The sequence below is a fragment of the Leishmania infantum genome, chromosome 32 (genome assembly GCF_000002875.2).
Source record: "Leishmania infantum JPCM5 genome chromosome 32".
In the NCBI taxonomy this organism is placed as follows: Eukaryota; Euglenozoa; class Kinetoplastea; order Trypanosomatida; family Trypanosomatidae; genus Leishmania; species Leishmania infantum.
Window position 1 is genome coordinate 1085992 of NC_009416.2, and position 14547 is coordinate 1100538.

The window sequence follows — 14547 nt, forward strand, 5'->3', positions numbered from 1 at the left end:
ACGGAGGGGAGATGTAGAGGGAGGCGGTGCAGGAGAGCGGCTGCGTTACGCAGGCCAAGACGTCCGCTAGCGCGCATCTAGCAAGGTCGCCCTACTTCATGGGGAGAACAAAACGCACGCACGCGCGCCGTGTGGGCTGTCCACAGCCACGCAGCGCCACTTGTGCTCTTGGCCGAAGGCAGGGCTGAAGATGAAGACAAAGTCGATGCGCAGGCGACAGGCAGATGTGTTTCTGCCCGGACTGCTTGATATCCGCGCATGCGCGCACGTATCCACCTCCCCCCCCCCTCACACACACACACACGAGCAATCTGACGGCACCTGAGGCGCCGTCCTTGCGACGCACACCGCCCGCACACGCCGCGGCGGTCAGCGGCACTCAAGTGGCCCTCTCCACTTTCCTCCCCGCCAATACCCGCGTAACAGCACAAAAAGTATACGTGCCGGACACCTGTGCGGAGGACAGCACCGGTCGTGTTGCCTTACGTCTCTCGTCGTTGGATCTTTTCGTGTTTCTGCAGCCCGCCGTGGCCCAAACGCGCCCCCGCGCCGTTGGCGCTCCGTTCCCTTCCTTTCGTTTTTCCTGTGCAAGAATGCGGGTGTCAGTTGGCGTTTCAATGATTGCCGCGCAGCTCACGCGAGAAACGCAGCGAGGCAGCGAGTGAGGAGAGTAGGAAAGCCGAGCCGCACTTTTACTCGCAGCCGGCGCTGGCGAAGCTGACCCCGCGGCGCAGGTTTGCGGGTGCGGTGGTGCCCATGTGTTGATATCTCCCTCACAAATGTGATCTCGACTGCCAACGCTGGTGCCTTAAGGCGAGAGCACACCCTCCAGTGGCGCCGCCTTTTGGCTCTGTTGCGGGAAAGGTAGCTGGTCAGCGGGCCGCAGGGCACCACGTATCGGCCGCAACGCATCCGCTTCTACTCGTGGAAGTCCTCCTTAGAGATGGTTTAGTCGCAGATTGTCATCACCCACGACACGTCGAGCTCTCCCTCGAGGCAGCCGTCGATAATTTTGTGCCCGTGCTCCACCGCCAGCTGCTTGGCCTCCTGATCCGTGCTGAACTGCGCGTACTGCCGGCCCGGGAACTGGTCCTCGTTGTCGCAGTCCACGGCGTCCGTCGCGATGACGACGGCAAAGTCCCTGCCCACTTCATCTGGTGGTTGACGGTCGCCTTCGCAATGGTGTGCCCGAGAGCGAACGCGATTCGCACCATTAGGGGCACAAGACATATACGACGCCGCGATTGGCACGATATCGATGTCCTTGTTGTGGCGCCGCAGGAACTGGAATGATGGCTTCGATCGAGGACTCGATGCGCTGCATCTCTCCGTGAACCTCGTGTATGTATTTGGGCAACTCCTCCATGAGCCTCTCGCGCATCACCAACACCTTCGCAGGGCTGTGCGGCATCACCCACGCATTTGAGACGCCGAAGGTGGTATTGTTCAGCCAGTTTAGCAGATAGGCCCGGTGAGCATCACCGAAGAGAAAAATGCTCTTCGTTTGGATGTGGCACAGCAGGCCCCTGTAGTAGCTGCCAGCGTCGGCGTACTCGCTGTGCGGAAACACAGCAACCCACCAGGCCGGTTTCGCAATGTTGGAAACGCTACCCTCACACGCTGAGGCTGCCGCCGCCGCCTTGGCTCCAGCGATTACCCCGTCCACCTGCTAATCCTTTGCGGCGAAGCCGACAGGGGGAGGCCGCGCTCCGCATGGCTACCGAGAAACATGCTTCTTGCAGAGTACGCGGTGATGAGCAGGCGTGCGTGTCTCTGCGTTCGTGTGTGGGACGTGTGCAGGAGAGCTAGCGGCGGCTCGGCAATGGGGACAAGAGATGTCGCCCCGCTTCTGCGGCCCCGCAAGCTAACGAACATCAGACGAAGAGGAGAACGAAGCCAAGTTACGGCAGCCAACAAAAAGCGCGCCGAGGCAGCACTGTCTTGGCCGTCGTCGCCCGTTCTGCCGAGTGAGGTAAGGAGCGTAGCAGACGAGAAGACGGAAGAGCGCGTGCGCCAATGCTTGCGTGCTGGATGTGGCGGCGGAGAAAAGTTGAGGCGAGGGGGGGGGCTGTAAGTCGTTGTGTGTTGTTGGCCATTGGGAGAGAGAGGGAAAGAGAGGGTGTTACCCTGTGTGTGTGTGTGTATTCTTTGCTTGTTCTCTCGCTCTCGCCCATGTACCGTCGCTGTTGCCATGGTGCGCATACGCGTGCTGGACGGGGAAAGGCAAGACAGAGAGGCAGCAGAGATGAAGCGGTATGTGTCTACGCGTGTATTTACGTGTGTGTGTGTGTGAAGAAACAAACAGAGAGAGGGAGGGCGACGGCGTCCGTGCGAGATACAGTAAGAGCAGCGAGAAGGAAAAGCGCCGGTCGTGGAACTGGCTTTCCGTCCTCGCCCCCCCCCCTCCTTCCATTCTGAGTGTGCGCGCAGAGAGAGCAGGTGCGACTCAAAGAGGAGAGAAAGGCAGAGCGTGTGGGGAACAACAAGAGGCACCTAAAAGGACGATGCATTCGACAGCACGCCGGCCCTCTCTTCCTCTTCGCCATTGCTCTGCGCGGGTATGCCGCTGAACTTGGGGCAGCGTGCCTGTTTCCCTTAGGGGAGGGGGAGAGAGATCTTTTCTTCTCGTTCCTCGCACGAGCTGTGAAACGTGTTCTTGAGCATGCAATTGCCTCGGTTTCGCGCTCCGAACAGCCAAGTGGAGAGCGGTTGCCGCCGGAAAGAGCACGTGAGACATTGGAGAGAAGCTTCCGCGCACAGGACGCTGTGCCGCCAAATTAGATAGGGCCCTTGGATTACTTTTCTGCGCGGGCGCGCACCAGGAGAAGCGCTCGCTCATGATGCACTGTAAGGTCGCGGATGGCGCCTCTTTAGAGCGGCACTCGAAATGGCCACACACCTAACAACGAAAAAAAAAAGCATCTTGAGCATGTGCACGCATCCGCCGTGCTGAAGGTGGGCGGGGCGCTTTGTCTGCCTGTGAAGTCCGCAGCGCGCCTCCTCTCTCATCATCCTCCCGCCTCTGCTCGTCCGCCGCCATCGACCGCCGCACAACGTCCTTTGGTGTCTGCGGATTCGCAGGGCTACGCGCAACTTGGGGGCTGTCCTTATCCATCAAGAGAGAGAAAATGGGTGAAAGCCTGCTCTACGCAAGCAATTCTACAGTACGACGCAGCATCTGGACGCCTTCTCGACTTTTCTCGAAGGCAGCGAAAAAGCTTTCGCGCCGCTCTCGGATGCGTTGTGTGCGACTCGTCCCGCATCAGCAGCGGAGGGAGGAGTGGACAAGAAAGAGGAACGTGCCGCCGCATCCTCGTCTGCGCGGTGGTTGCTCGGCCGAGGGGGTGCCACGTCAGCCTTCGAGGCGGTGCTGGACACCTGTGCAGGTGGCTTTGCCTCTTCTCCCTTGGCGTCCTTTTCACTTGCCGCCGCCGTGGTGTTCTGGCGACTTGCGAGCGGCGCCTCGCCATTCCTGAGCGGCTTTGTGACGGCGGAGGGCGGCTTCGTCGCTGTCGGCGGGGCAACGGTCACGCGTGACGTTGTGGACAACGTTTTGTCAGCACCGTCTTCGGGGGCTGGCGATGACGCAGCGCGCACGGCCGCCGCGGCCCGTTCAAAGCACGGCGACAGAGATGCCTCTCTAGTCGGGGGGCACGATGAGGGCGCAGCCGCTGCCGTCCTGCGTGTTGTCACGCTACTCGATGGTGAGGGAGCCGCAGTGCTTATAACGGTGATAGCCGGTGGCACGGCAGGTCCTGTTGATGGTAGCGGCTTGGGCACTGGTGCACGCATCACTGGCATAGACGCGGACTGCGGCACTATCGTTGTCTGCGCGGTCGAGGAAGAGAAAGAAGAATGCGGTGGTGCAGGCGATGCCGCGGCTGTCACGGTAGCGGTACGAGGCGGCATCGAGGAAAGGCGGAAGGCCTTGTCCGGAGCAGAATCGCCATCCAAGCGATGACCGGATGGCGGATGGGCTGAGCTCGGGTGCAGGGGCAGAGGCTTCGAGTCGGCCCTGGCCACTAATCGCTTGCCTGCGTTTCTACGTACCTTCATGTCAGCTGCGATGAAAGGCGCACCGATGCTGCTCGTGGGGATTGTGGCAGTGGCTTCCCGCACTACCAAAGACGGCGCTGCGACCGCGTTCTTCGCCTTCCGCGAGTCACCTGTGACGGTAGGCCCGGATGCAGACTGGGACGACGTTCCGGGCGCGCTCCCTGAAGGGCGTGAGGAGGCGCTGCTAGTAGCCCGTGCATTGCTGGAGTCGGGCGAGGGCCGTGCTGTGGTGCACCGAAACCTAGGCTGCTCGTCCACCGTCAGCGAAGATGTGCCAGCCGAGGGCTGCCCAACAGACGTGCGAGGCATCGCCGAGAGAGAGAGCAGCTGAGGCTGCGATGAGGAGCCGCCACCACCACGTCCTTCGCGCCCCCCTTCAGCCCCTGGAGGCTGCTTCTCCACAGGCTTACGTATCGCGCCCACAGAACGCGGTAGAAGTGGATCGCATTTCTGTTCTTTGCCACTGTCACCCTGCAACGGTGGCGGCGGGGGGCTCTGCTGAGCAGATGGCTCTAGGGCCGGTAAGGCGGTCGGGGTGATCAGCGGCGCACATGTCGCGGAGTTCCGTTGCATGATCAAACTCTTCGGAGGGGCGGTAACGGAGGGGAAGCTGTTCACCTTGCCGCGTCGAAGGTTAGCTGAACAGCGATTCGACGAAATTTGCAAAGAGGACGACGAGTCCGGTGACACGGCCGCCGCAGCGGTGGACGGCCGCTTTCTTGCAGCGTCGCGTGTGGCGATGGGCGAGCCGCCTTCGTTGTGTGGCTGTGCCGTTTCACGAGCTGTCATGGTGTCGCCCTTTGCACCCTCTGCTGACGCGGGGCCGGAGCGTGTGGTGGTGTCAGTGTTGGCTGGCCCACCGGATGTGGACAACTCAAGCTCCAGGCTGGCTGCTAGCAGCTCTCGTGACTGATGGCTGTAAGCGATGTGCGGCGGCGGGGTCCTGAAAGAGTCGCTGGTTGCGCTTCGCCCGTCTTCGCTCGCCAAAGACGACAGGGGATACTGAAACCCGCGTGCACCAGGCAACGTTTGCTGGGAGGTGATAGAGTCGCGGCGCGGGCGGGTGCGGCAGCGAATCACCGACTGCGTCGCGCTGTTCTGCGACAACAGCGACGCTGTGCGCACGAGCACGCGCTGGACCGGGTTGTGGGTCTCGTTGTACCGTGCCCGGCGCAGGAGACCCTTTGCAGTGCGCTGCGCCGCCGTCTGGGCGTGCAGGTAGGCAGGTGAGCCATCACCGCAGTCGCCGTACGGCCCTCCGAGGGAGCCCTGGCGACTGTGCGGCGTGGCGAACGAGGGCGAGTTCATGGAGGACAGCGTCGTTGCCCCGCCCAACTTCGGCGACGGCACCCCGACGCTGCTGTTGCTGGCTCCCATCACCGCTCTTTTCTCCCTCTGGCCCAGCTTTTTCTCGCGGAGGCGCTCCTTCTCCTCCTGTGCCTGACGCTTGGCTCTCCGCAGCACCTCCCAGTATTCGGCCTCCCAGAAGATCTCCTCCGCGTCTGGTGCGGGACGGCGCGCCACCAGCGCCTTGGCCGCCATCTCTAGCGAGTCGTCCGTCGGCGACAGCTGCAGGTACTCGAAGCCATCGGAGTTGAGACTGGCGGCGGCGGCGGCGGCAGCAGCTGCCTCCTGATCACCAGTCGCCTTAATTTTGTTGAGCGTGATGACGGGTAGGTCGCTGTATGCGCCAGCCAATTTGCTGACAGAGCAGCCCGTAGCCTCGCTCAGCTGAATTACGGTGGGCGGCCGGTACACAGTGCACGTCGGTCCCTCCAGGATAGAGCGCAGGTAGGGCACCTTCTGCAGCGCGGCTGCCCAGCGCTCGCTCGGCGCTGATGCGATCATGGCTGACGCGCCCGCTGACAACGATGGTGGCAGCGGCAGCCATGGAATTGGCGTACCTCCAGAGACGGCCGACGGATGGGGCGAAGGGGAAGTGGGGGCAGCCGTGACATGCGAAGGATCCTTCATGAATGCGAAAAAAAAGAAGCGGTGGGGGGGTATCGAGGGTGGAGATAACGAGCGACACACACGGGGAGCGTAGAAAATGAGACGGCGAAAGGAAGGGAGGGCGAAGAGCTCCGTCGTCTGCCTGTCTGTGTGCGTGTGGCAGAGGAATGAGAGAAGGCAAAGACAACAGCAGCAGCAACAAAGGAAAACGACGCGAAGAGGCCGCTAGCGCCAGGGAGAGCGAGAGGACGGAGGAAGCGAAAGGGAGGAAAGGACGAAAGCGACAGCGAGGAGCAGGGTAGAGAAAGGAAGCAGGAAAGAAGGGGGCCTCCAGCGTACCTTTTCGCTCTGCTTCACAACGCGCACGACAGGAGTTGACTATGAAATCGAGATTCCGCTCGTTGGGGAGGAATAGGGTAGGGAGTGGAGAAAGACAACGTGAAAACTTACAGGGCACACGCATATGCAAGCAGCTGTGTTTACACGTCAAGTGCAAGGCGCCTCTTCGCGCAATGCCCTTCAGAGAAGGTAAAGGATGGGGAGGACAAGTGTAAGGAAGTAAAGCACAGAGAAAGGGAGGGAGGGGGAGACCGTCAACAGCCGCCGTTGTGCACCTGTCGTTGCGTATTGCGCCGGTGGGGGGAGGGGGGTTAGTCCACCTGCGGTCACCGAGAGAGAGATGCACAGCACAGACACAGAGGCACGCACTCACATTCGTACTCGTGTGTGCGTCTATACCTGTGTGCACCCGCGCTCGAAGTAAAGGGACTGACCTTCCGCTCTAGCAAGAACAAAAGATTTACTAAGTCGCAGTGAAGCTTGCAATGTATGCGCGTCTCCCTATCTCTACACAGACTGCGGTGGGGTGGTTTGTGGGGAGAAGAGGGAAGTGTGGTGGATGGTGATGACAGCAGGGGAGTGCACCGATGTTGGGTTGCGTAGGAATAAGGAAATAAGTATAAACATAGACCTGTGCGTGAGCGTGGGGGGGGGGGGGAAGTAGGCTTTGGAAGGAGGCACGATAGGGCAAAAAGGAGGAACAGGAGTGGGGCAAGGAGGAGTGGTGGGTGCAGCACAGGGAATGAGAAACCAGCAACGTAAGAGGAAGCTCTTCTCGACAAGGGCGTGCTGCAACGACGCTCCGGAGAAATGAGCCAACGAACGGCAAGACCCTTACCATGCGAGTAGAAGGAAGCGAGAGGTGGGGTGAAGCAGGGAACAGACGCGGAGAAACGGAGAAGCGTCAGGGCGGCAGAGAGAGAGGCAAGACGCTGCCGAAAAGGGGGAACTCGCAAAAAGGCAAAGAGAAGGACTCAGGAAAGAGGGAGGTGAAAGGTGTTCAGCCGCACGCACGCACAGATGCGAAGACACGCTGAAAAGGGGTAGCACAGTCACCCGCAGCGCGCATGGGCTGGCACGGCGCAAAATGCATTGCGTCGTTAGCAGAAAGACCCTTTCCTTCACGCCCCCGCCTCCATGCCAAAACGCCCCTCTCTCCCACCCCTCTTCCCATTCACATCCCGAAGGCTCTCAGGTGCACAATGTGGCACGCACACACACCACCTCCCACGGCGGGATGACGGGGGCGTACACGTCCATCGCCCTTGCCGCTACTGACGCACCCTACGCTAGACACGCACTCTATCCAAGGAAAGGTGCCTGGCCTGTCGCTATAGTTGCCTCCGCATCCAGAACTGTGCCGCTTTAATGTTTCTTGGGTGTTAGTTACATCCACCTGTAGCTAGAGGCGGACGATAAGATGAGTGCGCCGGCCACGCCTGTGTCTCTGGAAACGAATGGGGAAGGCAATCCATTGGTTTGACAGCCATCCTCTTGACACGTAGCAACCGACCCCCGCTCACAGACACCAGCGCAAGCCGATCTGGCGGATCACTCGAAACGGCACACGAGTGTATCTCGATAGCTCTGAAACCGAAGAAAATGGGGCGCCAGCAACGCTGGCGATGACAATCCTTCCTCCTCTCCTCCACCCATCAGCGGGCCTCCCCCTTCCCGAGGCGGGTCAACGTCGACAGCGCCTCTTGCTGTGGATAGCATCCGCGCTTTCAGATAAGCGTTGCGCATCACCGTTAGATAGTGCCCTTCCAACTCTAGTACTGGCCTGCAGTAGTAGCAGCACTACCACCTGCGGGCGGCGATGACGAAGACGAGGCTGCACTGCTGCCGGCCCCCGATCCTCTCTCGACAGAGGAGAGCAGCGTCGAAGGGCGAAACAGCGGCGGTCGCGCATGAGTCTGTAAGCCCTCCCCTGTAGCCCTGTACGAGTAGTGGTACGCAGCGCCGGCTTCACCGAGAGCCCCAGAGGCAGTCGCGGTCGTCGTACCGCCGGCGCTAGCGGCTCCGCTGTGGCCTCCGCGCTCCCCCGCAGATGAGACGATCCTCCCCAGCTGCTCTGCCAAGTCGCCGGAGCTTACCTGCAGCAGCGGAGCTGACAGCGTTTCGGGTCGCCAGAGCGGCAACGCAGAGGCTTCATCCACGGGCAGATGAGGGTCGACGTCGGCTACCACTGCCATCTTCTGCTCTCCCCACGCCTTCGACGAGGCGGACAGTAGACTGCGCAGATACGATAGAACCACCTGAAGACGCTGTGCTTGCGTCGCGTCGGCGGGAGTGGCGGAGCTGCACACCTGCAGCGCATCCTCGTACCGCTGGAGAAGAATGTAGAAGGAGATGAGCACGGCCTCGCGCTGGTGAGCCCCCTCCGCAGTCTGCAGCGTGCGCTCGATCGTGTCCGCCGCCGGGCTCCCAACCTCCACCCACCCGCGCATCGCCGACACGCTGCCCGCGTGAAGCGCCGCGTAGGCCAACGGCTGTGCCGCCAGGTGCATCAGCTCTGCAGAACCACGCATCACTTCGTACAGGGCCTCAATCATGCGCGACGAGCCAGCGCGCACGGCCACGCAGAGGAGCCTCATCGCCATCGCGACCGGAACGTCCTCGGCGGCGCTGGTGTACACTGTAATGCATGTCGGGATCAGCCGAAGCAAGACATCCAGCGCGGCAACGTGGGCGAGACCGTTCACGACAGGCGCCAGCAGCCTTACAAACGGAGGCGCACCGAGGTGCTGCACCGCGGGCCCCATCGCGTAGAGCAACGACTTCTTCTGCTCTGCTTCGGCCGCCTCCGCAGGGTTGACCCCGTGATCGACCGCGTAGCACGTGAAGGCCCACGTGTTCAAGTCCACCGGCATGCCGAACAAGAGCAGAAACGACTCGCGCCACTGGCGCTGCTGCTGCTGCTCTGCCATCGATGGCAGCGCCTGTGCGCCACTCGCATCAGCCGAATGCTCTAAGCCCACGTAGCTGTAGTAGAGGATGAAGAGCGCCACTTCGGGGGTTACAGTGTCCATGCTAGCGAGCGCCGACGCCATGGTGAACGACGCATCGGCAGCTGGCAGGCCCAGCTTATCGAGCAGCACCTCGATGCAGAGCGGTGTTGCCGATTGCCACATCGCGAGTTCCGCAACGGAGCTCTGATAGACGCTTTTGCGACGGAATGTGTCGTGGAGCAGCGACTTCCACTGCGCCTGCGCCGCCTCGGCCCTCGCTGTCGCCTCGCTGAGCCCAAGAACGTCTTTCAATGGCTTCGATATGGTGTGCATGATGCCAAGGTGCACAAACAGGGCGTACGCAGCGTGCTCCCGGGACACCTGCGCAGCGCGCTGCAGCAGTCGGTACGGCAGGCTCTCACTGGCTGCCAAGTCGGTCACACTCGCAGACTGCTGCTGCCGGGTCAGGAGAGCGTAGAGGGCGTGCTGCACCTGCATGAGTCGATGCAGTAGCAACGCGGCATCCTTCTCGCATTTGAGCTGCTGAGCGGAGGCCCGCAGCTCCTTTAGCAGAGCTTCGCAGCTACGACAGTGACTGCTCAGCTCGCTTTCGGCGCATTGCATGATTGTCATCGCCAAGGACGGCGCGACTGATGCAGCGCCCGCAGCGGCAGAGGACGCAGCGGGTCCGTCGTTGAGAAGGGTCGCCACGTACAGGGGCCCGGCGCCGCGTGCGCTTTGTGAGAGAATGTGAAATTGACCTCGCTCACAGCGCACGCCGTAGAGGTGCTCGGCGTAGCAGACTTGATGCTGCCGCCAGTGCAACTGCGCGGCGGGCGGCGCGCCCTGCAGGCGCACCGTACCGTAATGCAGCAGCAGCTGCTGCTGCTGCTCTGCGCTGCCGGCGTCCGCTGTCGTAAAGGCAAAGTGAAGCACCGGCGCACGCGGGTCGGCGTGGATCTGCACCTGCACCATGGATGCATTGTTGCTGTCCCCGTTTTGTGCCCAGGTGGGCATCAGCTGGGTCTCCGCCACATGCGTCGTGACCGTGGAGCTCCGCGCTTGGCTTGCACTGCTGGCGCCTGCCAACCCTTGTGACGACTGCTGCAGTTCCTCGTTGCCCTCGACGCCACTTCCGATGCCTTTACTCTCACCGCACTGCACCGCCACGACAGAGCCGTCTGAGTACACCACCCACAGTACAGTCGCGCCGGTCCAGGCCACACGCAGCGGGGCTGCAGACGGCGATGCGTGAAAAGGGAGCTGAAGAGTGTGTAGCACGTGCATGTCACTACCCTCATTCGCCGCGAGGAAGGTTTGTCGAGCTGCCCTCGAGGCCGACGGCGCTGCCGCCACCTCAGCATACGCTTCAGCAGTAACCCTTGCAGGCGCCGGAGCCGCTCGCTGCACACCGCACACCGCCGCTACCCCGTTGCCGAGTATGACAGTCACCTCGGCGTGACCAGCACGACCGGGGCCCAGGCAGAAGATCGTGCTCTCTTCGAAGCGCAGCGTCTGCAGCTTGCCAAGCTGTGGAGTGCAGGCGCAGAGAGTATGCGTATCTTTCAGGAAAGCAGCCATGTCCAGCGCCACTAAGCCCTTGACGGAGTCTTCAGATTCAACGCGGAAGCACTGCATGGGACACCAGGGCAGCTGCATAGGGGGCGAAGATCTAGTCGCGAACCCGTCATCGATGCCCACCTCAGCCAGCCGCTGGCAGCCGGAGAAGAAGACGATTTTCGTGGGCCCCTCTGTGCGCACAGGGTAGTTAGTCCCCGTGTTTGCCCTCGAGGCTCGCAGCGGCGTCACGCGGCAGGCCACAACGGCAGCAGAGTTCACGGCTGCTTCCTCGACAAATTCTTCCTGGGTCCTCACGGCTGCGTCAGTCAGCTGCGCACCCGCGTACGCGTGCACCAATACACGTGACGGCAGGGGCAGTTGTTCGCCCTCAGCCATCGGGGCAGGGTTGGCGACGACGGGGTGGTTCATACCGTTCAAGAACGACACCACCGCGCCGTTGTTGTCTCCGCAGAAGCGAGCCGCATCGACGGGCTGCACGGTGAGCCGACGCTTGCGTTGCATGACGGCCGGCAACGCGTCTTATCTCCTTGTGTCACTGCTTGTATGAAACTCGTGCGTGCTTGTGTGTGCGTGTGTGTGTGTGCTGTTCTATGCGTACCGCTTGCCGCTTCTGACTGCTTTCCTTCTTTTCTGGAACTAAGCACTGGATGTGTGCGTGTATGCATACGTGTGTGTGTGTGTGTGTGTGTGTGTGTGTGTCGGTGAAGGAGAGGAGCGACGACACCAGTGTGTGTGTGTGTGTGTGTGAGAGAGACAAAGTCAACAGCAGCCAAAATGTCTTTGTATGTGTGTATGCCACATTAAAGATGCTCACCGTGCATGGAAGCGGCCATGGTGCCGATGAAGCAACCGAGGACAAGTGCGGACAAGGAGAGGAGGGGAGGCCTCGCACACGTCACCAGACACCTGCGACGGCGACGGAGACCAATGCGCGAGGGAGGGGGGCCTTCTCCGCTGTGGAGCGCGCATTAGTGTCAGTCAGGTCTCTATTCAAGATACGTGCCGATAAGCACCGATTGCGTCCTGCGCAACTCGCTTGCTGGAAAGAAGAGGACGGCAAGGCGAGGGGTGTGTCAAGCAAGTCAAAAACACAGCGCCCTTCAGCGAACACAGGGCGACGGCGCATACACACACACACACGCCGTTCCGCAGGTTTTCTTTCGCTGTTCCCACCCCGCCCACTCAACAGCAGCTAACGGCCCTCGTCTCATACCTTCACTCGCCACGACCAAACCGCTCCGTCCAGCGACGACACATTTGCAGAAACAGCAGTGCCGTCAAGGTCGCATCCGTGAGGGCGCCGTGGCCGTTAGCGACTCGATCTGCCGCCCCATCGATGCTTAGAAAGGCGCACAGAGCATCGAGATTGTTTGCCAGGTGCGGATAGGCCACCTGCGCCCACTGCCGAGTGCACGTCAGAGGGTATTGAGGGTGCCAGAATATTTGGTAGCCACACCGCCGCAGGTGATGCTCAAGGAAACGCGCGTCGAATGACGCGTTGTGCGCCACCAGCGGCGGGAGACGAACAGCGCGGTCCCCGCCGAGCTGCGCAGCCTCCAACTGCGCGGACGCGGAAACGGGAGCGTCGGCTCCAACAAGGGTCATGTAGGCCACCAACTCACTTGCCGCCACCGTCCACGGGGAGCAGTGCTGCACCGTCTCCCACGTGATTCCGTGAACGGCTGCAGCGGCTGCGGAGATGCGGCGGGGGTCGGAGGGCCGCACGTAACGGTGAAACACTCGCCCCCCGCGTGTCCACAGTCCCTCGATGGCACCGCACATGCTTTGCTCCTCCAACGACGGTGCGCAAGGAGCAACGTGCTTCGGCCCTGTCGAGGTCGTTTGGGAAGGCGGCGTCCACCGCAACTCGACGCAGCCCACTTCGAGAATCTCATTTGCGGTGGCCGAGAAGCCGGTAGTTTCAAGATCTATGACAACACAGCTGAAAGGGGCGGAGCGGCAGCCAGCTGCCCATGCCGAGGCCACGACGGGAGTTGAGAGCTGTGAAATCAGGGATGATGCAGGGGCTGTTTGACCTTCTCGCAGCGGAGCCAGAAGCCCGATGGTGTCGGCAAGGAGAGGAGGCACCTTGGGCGATACAGGCGCAAAGGGGCTGGCGCACGCAGCCCCTTCACAGCTCGCATTACGAGGCAGGGGCACCGCGAGACGCGGTGAGGGCGAGGAGAGGTGCGTGGAGTCAGAGGAGTGTGGTGCAGCGTCGGAGGTCTGTGGAGGTCTCCGTCGCCCCTGGTCGCCCATCCACGCTTCGATGAGCGCTGCAATGCCGCGTTGGGTTGACGAAGATGTCGCAGTGGGCTCACAGCGAGCCTTTCCCGGCTGCGCACTCTCCTTTGCTGCGGCACCTTGGCGAGGCCGTTGCTGCGGGCGCCGCCCCCGGAAGCGCCGTATACTGTCGGAAAGGTCATCCATGCATGCCTTGCGCAGACTCGAGCTCCGGAGCTGCTGGCCTTTGGCAACGTTGACGCCCTCGCCACGGCGGTAAGGCCGCTACCTTTTCGTTGTGGCCACGGAACCTGTGCTTAGTGCGCGGGGTGGGTGAGCGTGCAACCGCCGAGGACGAGAGGAAGGGTGAAGTGGTTTGGCTGAAAACGAAGAGAAGATAAGCGGAGACACGAAGCAGGCGCTCGTGGTTTGTGTGTGCGCGTTGTGGAGTGGAGACGATAATACGCGTTGCGCGAGCGTGAGAAAGCCGCAGCACACAGGGATGGGTGCGGTATTCACCTGTGAAGCAGGATGCTACCGCGATGCAGTTGGCCTGCGTGCACAGCGCGTGCAAATGCGCAAGTGACAGGTGCAGCCGCCCATGTGTGCCCGTGAACCATATCTTCATCTTTTCCCAGCCCCTCCCTGCCACCCTCCCCCAGGATCTATGCATCTGCTAGGGTCAACAGGTGCGCGAGGGAAAGCGAGAAGCACGACGTCGGCACTGCCGCGAGGCAAAAGCGGGCGCAGAGCGGACCGTTGAACGCAAAGGTAGCATAGAAAAGCACACGCACGCGCAGATTGCGTGTCATGGAACTGAGGAGGCATGAGAAGAGGAGGAGTACTAAAGCATATAAACACCCTCAGGATGGTCCGTCGACCACTCATGTCACGCCCTTCATGTACGGATGTCCTTGGTTCGGTATTCGGTTCACTTGCGCCATCTTCGCAAGATGTGCGCCACGCCAACAAGTTCCGTTTATTCACGCTACCGTAGCCCAACATCTCTCATCGAAACAACCGACACACACACACACAAACACACAGACTCTACACACAAAGGGAAGAGCTACGTGCAAGCACACGAGCAGAAGGCAACCCAGCCACGATGTCCTCACCCGCGCCTTTCGCCTCAAAACGCGCCGCATATGCTGTCTGTGTCAGTGTCTGTGGCCGTGGCTGTGTCACAGCCAACATAGGGCACACGAGCGCACTCAAGCACAGACACGCACAGCGGCGGCGGTCACCGCAGGCGCTTGAAAGGCTGGCGGGGAGTTGGCGAGAAAGAACCAAGCGAGGCAGGAAGAACAAGGAACTTAAGACAGAGAGAGAGGAGGGAGAGAGGTGTTTAAGGCAACCACATCGCACCAGCAAACACAACTACTCTGCACTTCACATGGACGGGTCAAAGAAAAGCAGGTGCCTCCTTCCCCCCATCAAGCGC

General features: G+C 61.4%; 3 protein-coding genes across 3 annotated transcripts; all 3 read right to left on the reverse strand.

Annotated features, from left to right (window-relative positions):
* Nucleotides 1-3159: 3159 nt before the first annotated feature.
* On the reverse strand, nucleotides 3160-6030 carry LINJ_32_2910 (conserved hypothetical protein; the record flags this gene model as incomplete). Its single annotated transcript, XM_001467930.1, has 1 exon — nucleotides 3160-6030. One exon carries the CDS (start codon nucleotides 6028-6030, stop codon nucleotides 3160-3162), a length of 2871 nt encoding a protein of 956 aa, XP_001467967.1.
* Nucleotides 6031-8120: 2090 nt separating this feature from the next.
* LINJ_32_2920 (conserved hypothetical protein) lies at nucleotides 8121-11381 on the reverse strand (the record flags this gene model as incomplete). The annotated part of the gene is made up of 1 exon (XM_001467931.2): nucleotides 8121-11381. One exon carries the CDS (start codon nucleotides 11379-11381, stop codon nucleotides 8121-8123), a length of 3261 nt encoding a protein of 1086 aa, XP_001467968.2.
* Nucleotides 11382-12095: 714 nt separating this feature from the next.
* On the reverse strand, nucleotides 12096-12662 carry LINJ_32_2930 (DNA polymerase III epsilon subunit-like exonuclease; the record flags this gene model as incomplete). The annotated part of the gene is made up of 1 exon (XM_001467932.1): nucleotides 12096-12662. One exon carries the CDS (start codon nucleotides 12660-12662, stop codon nucleotides 12096-12098), a length of 567 nt encoding a protein of 188 aa, XP_001467969.1.
* Between the last annotated feature and the right edge of the window lie 1885 nt (nucleotides 12663-14547).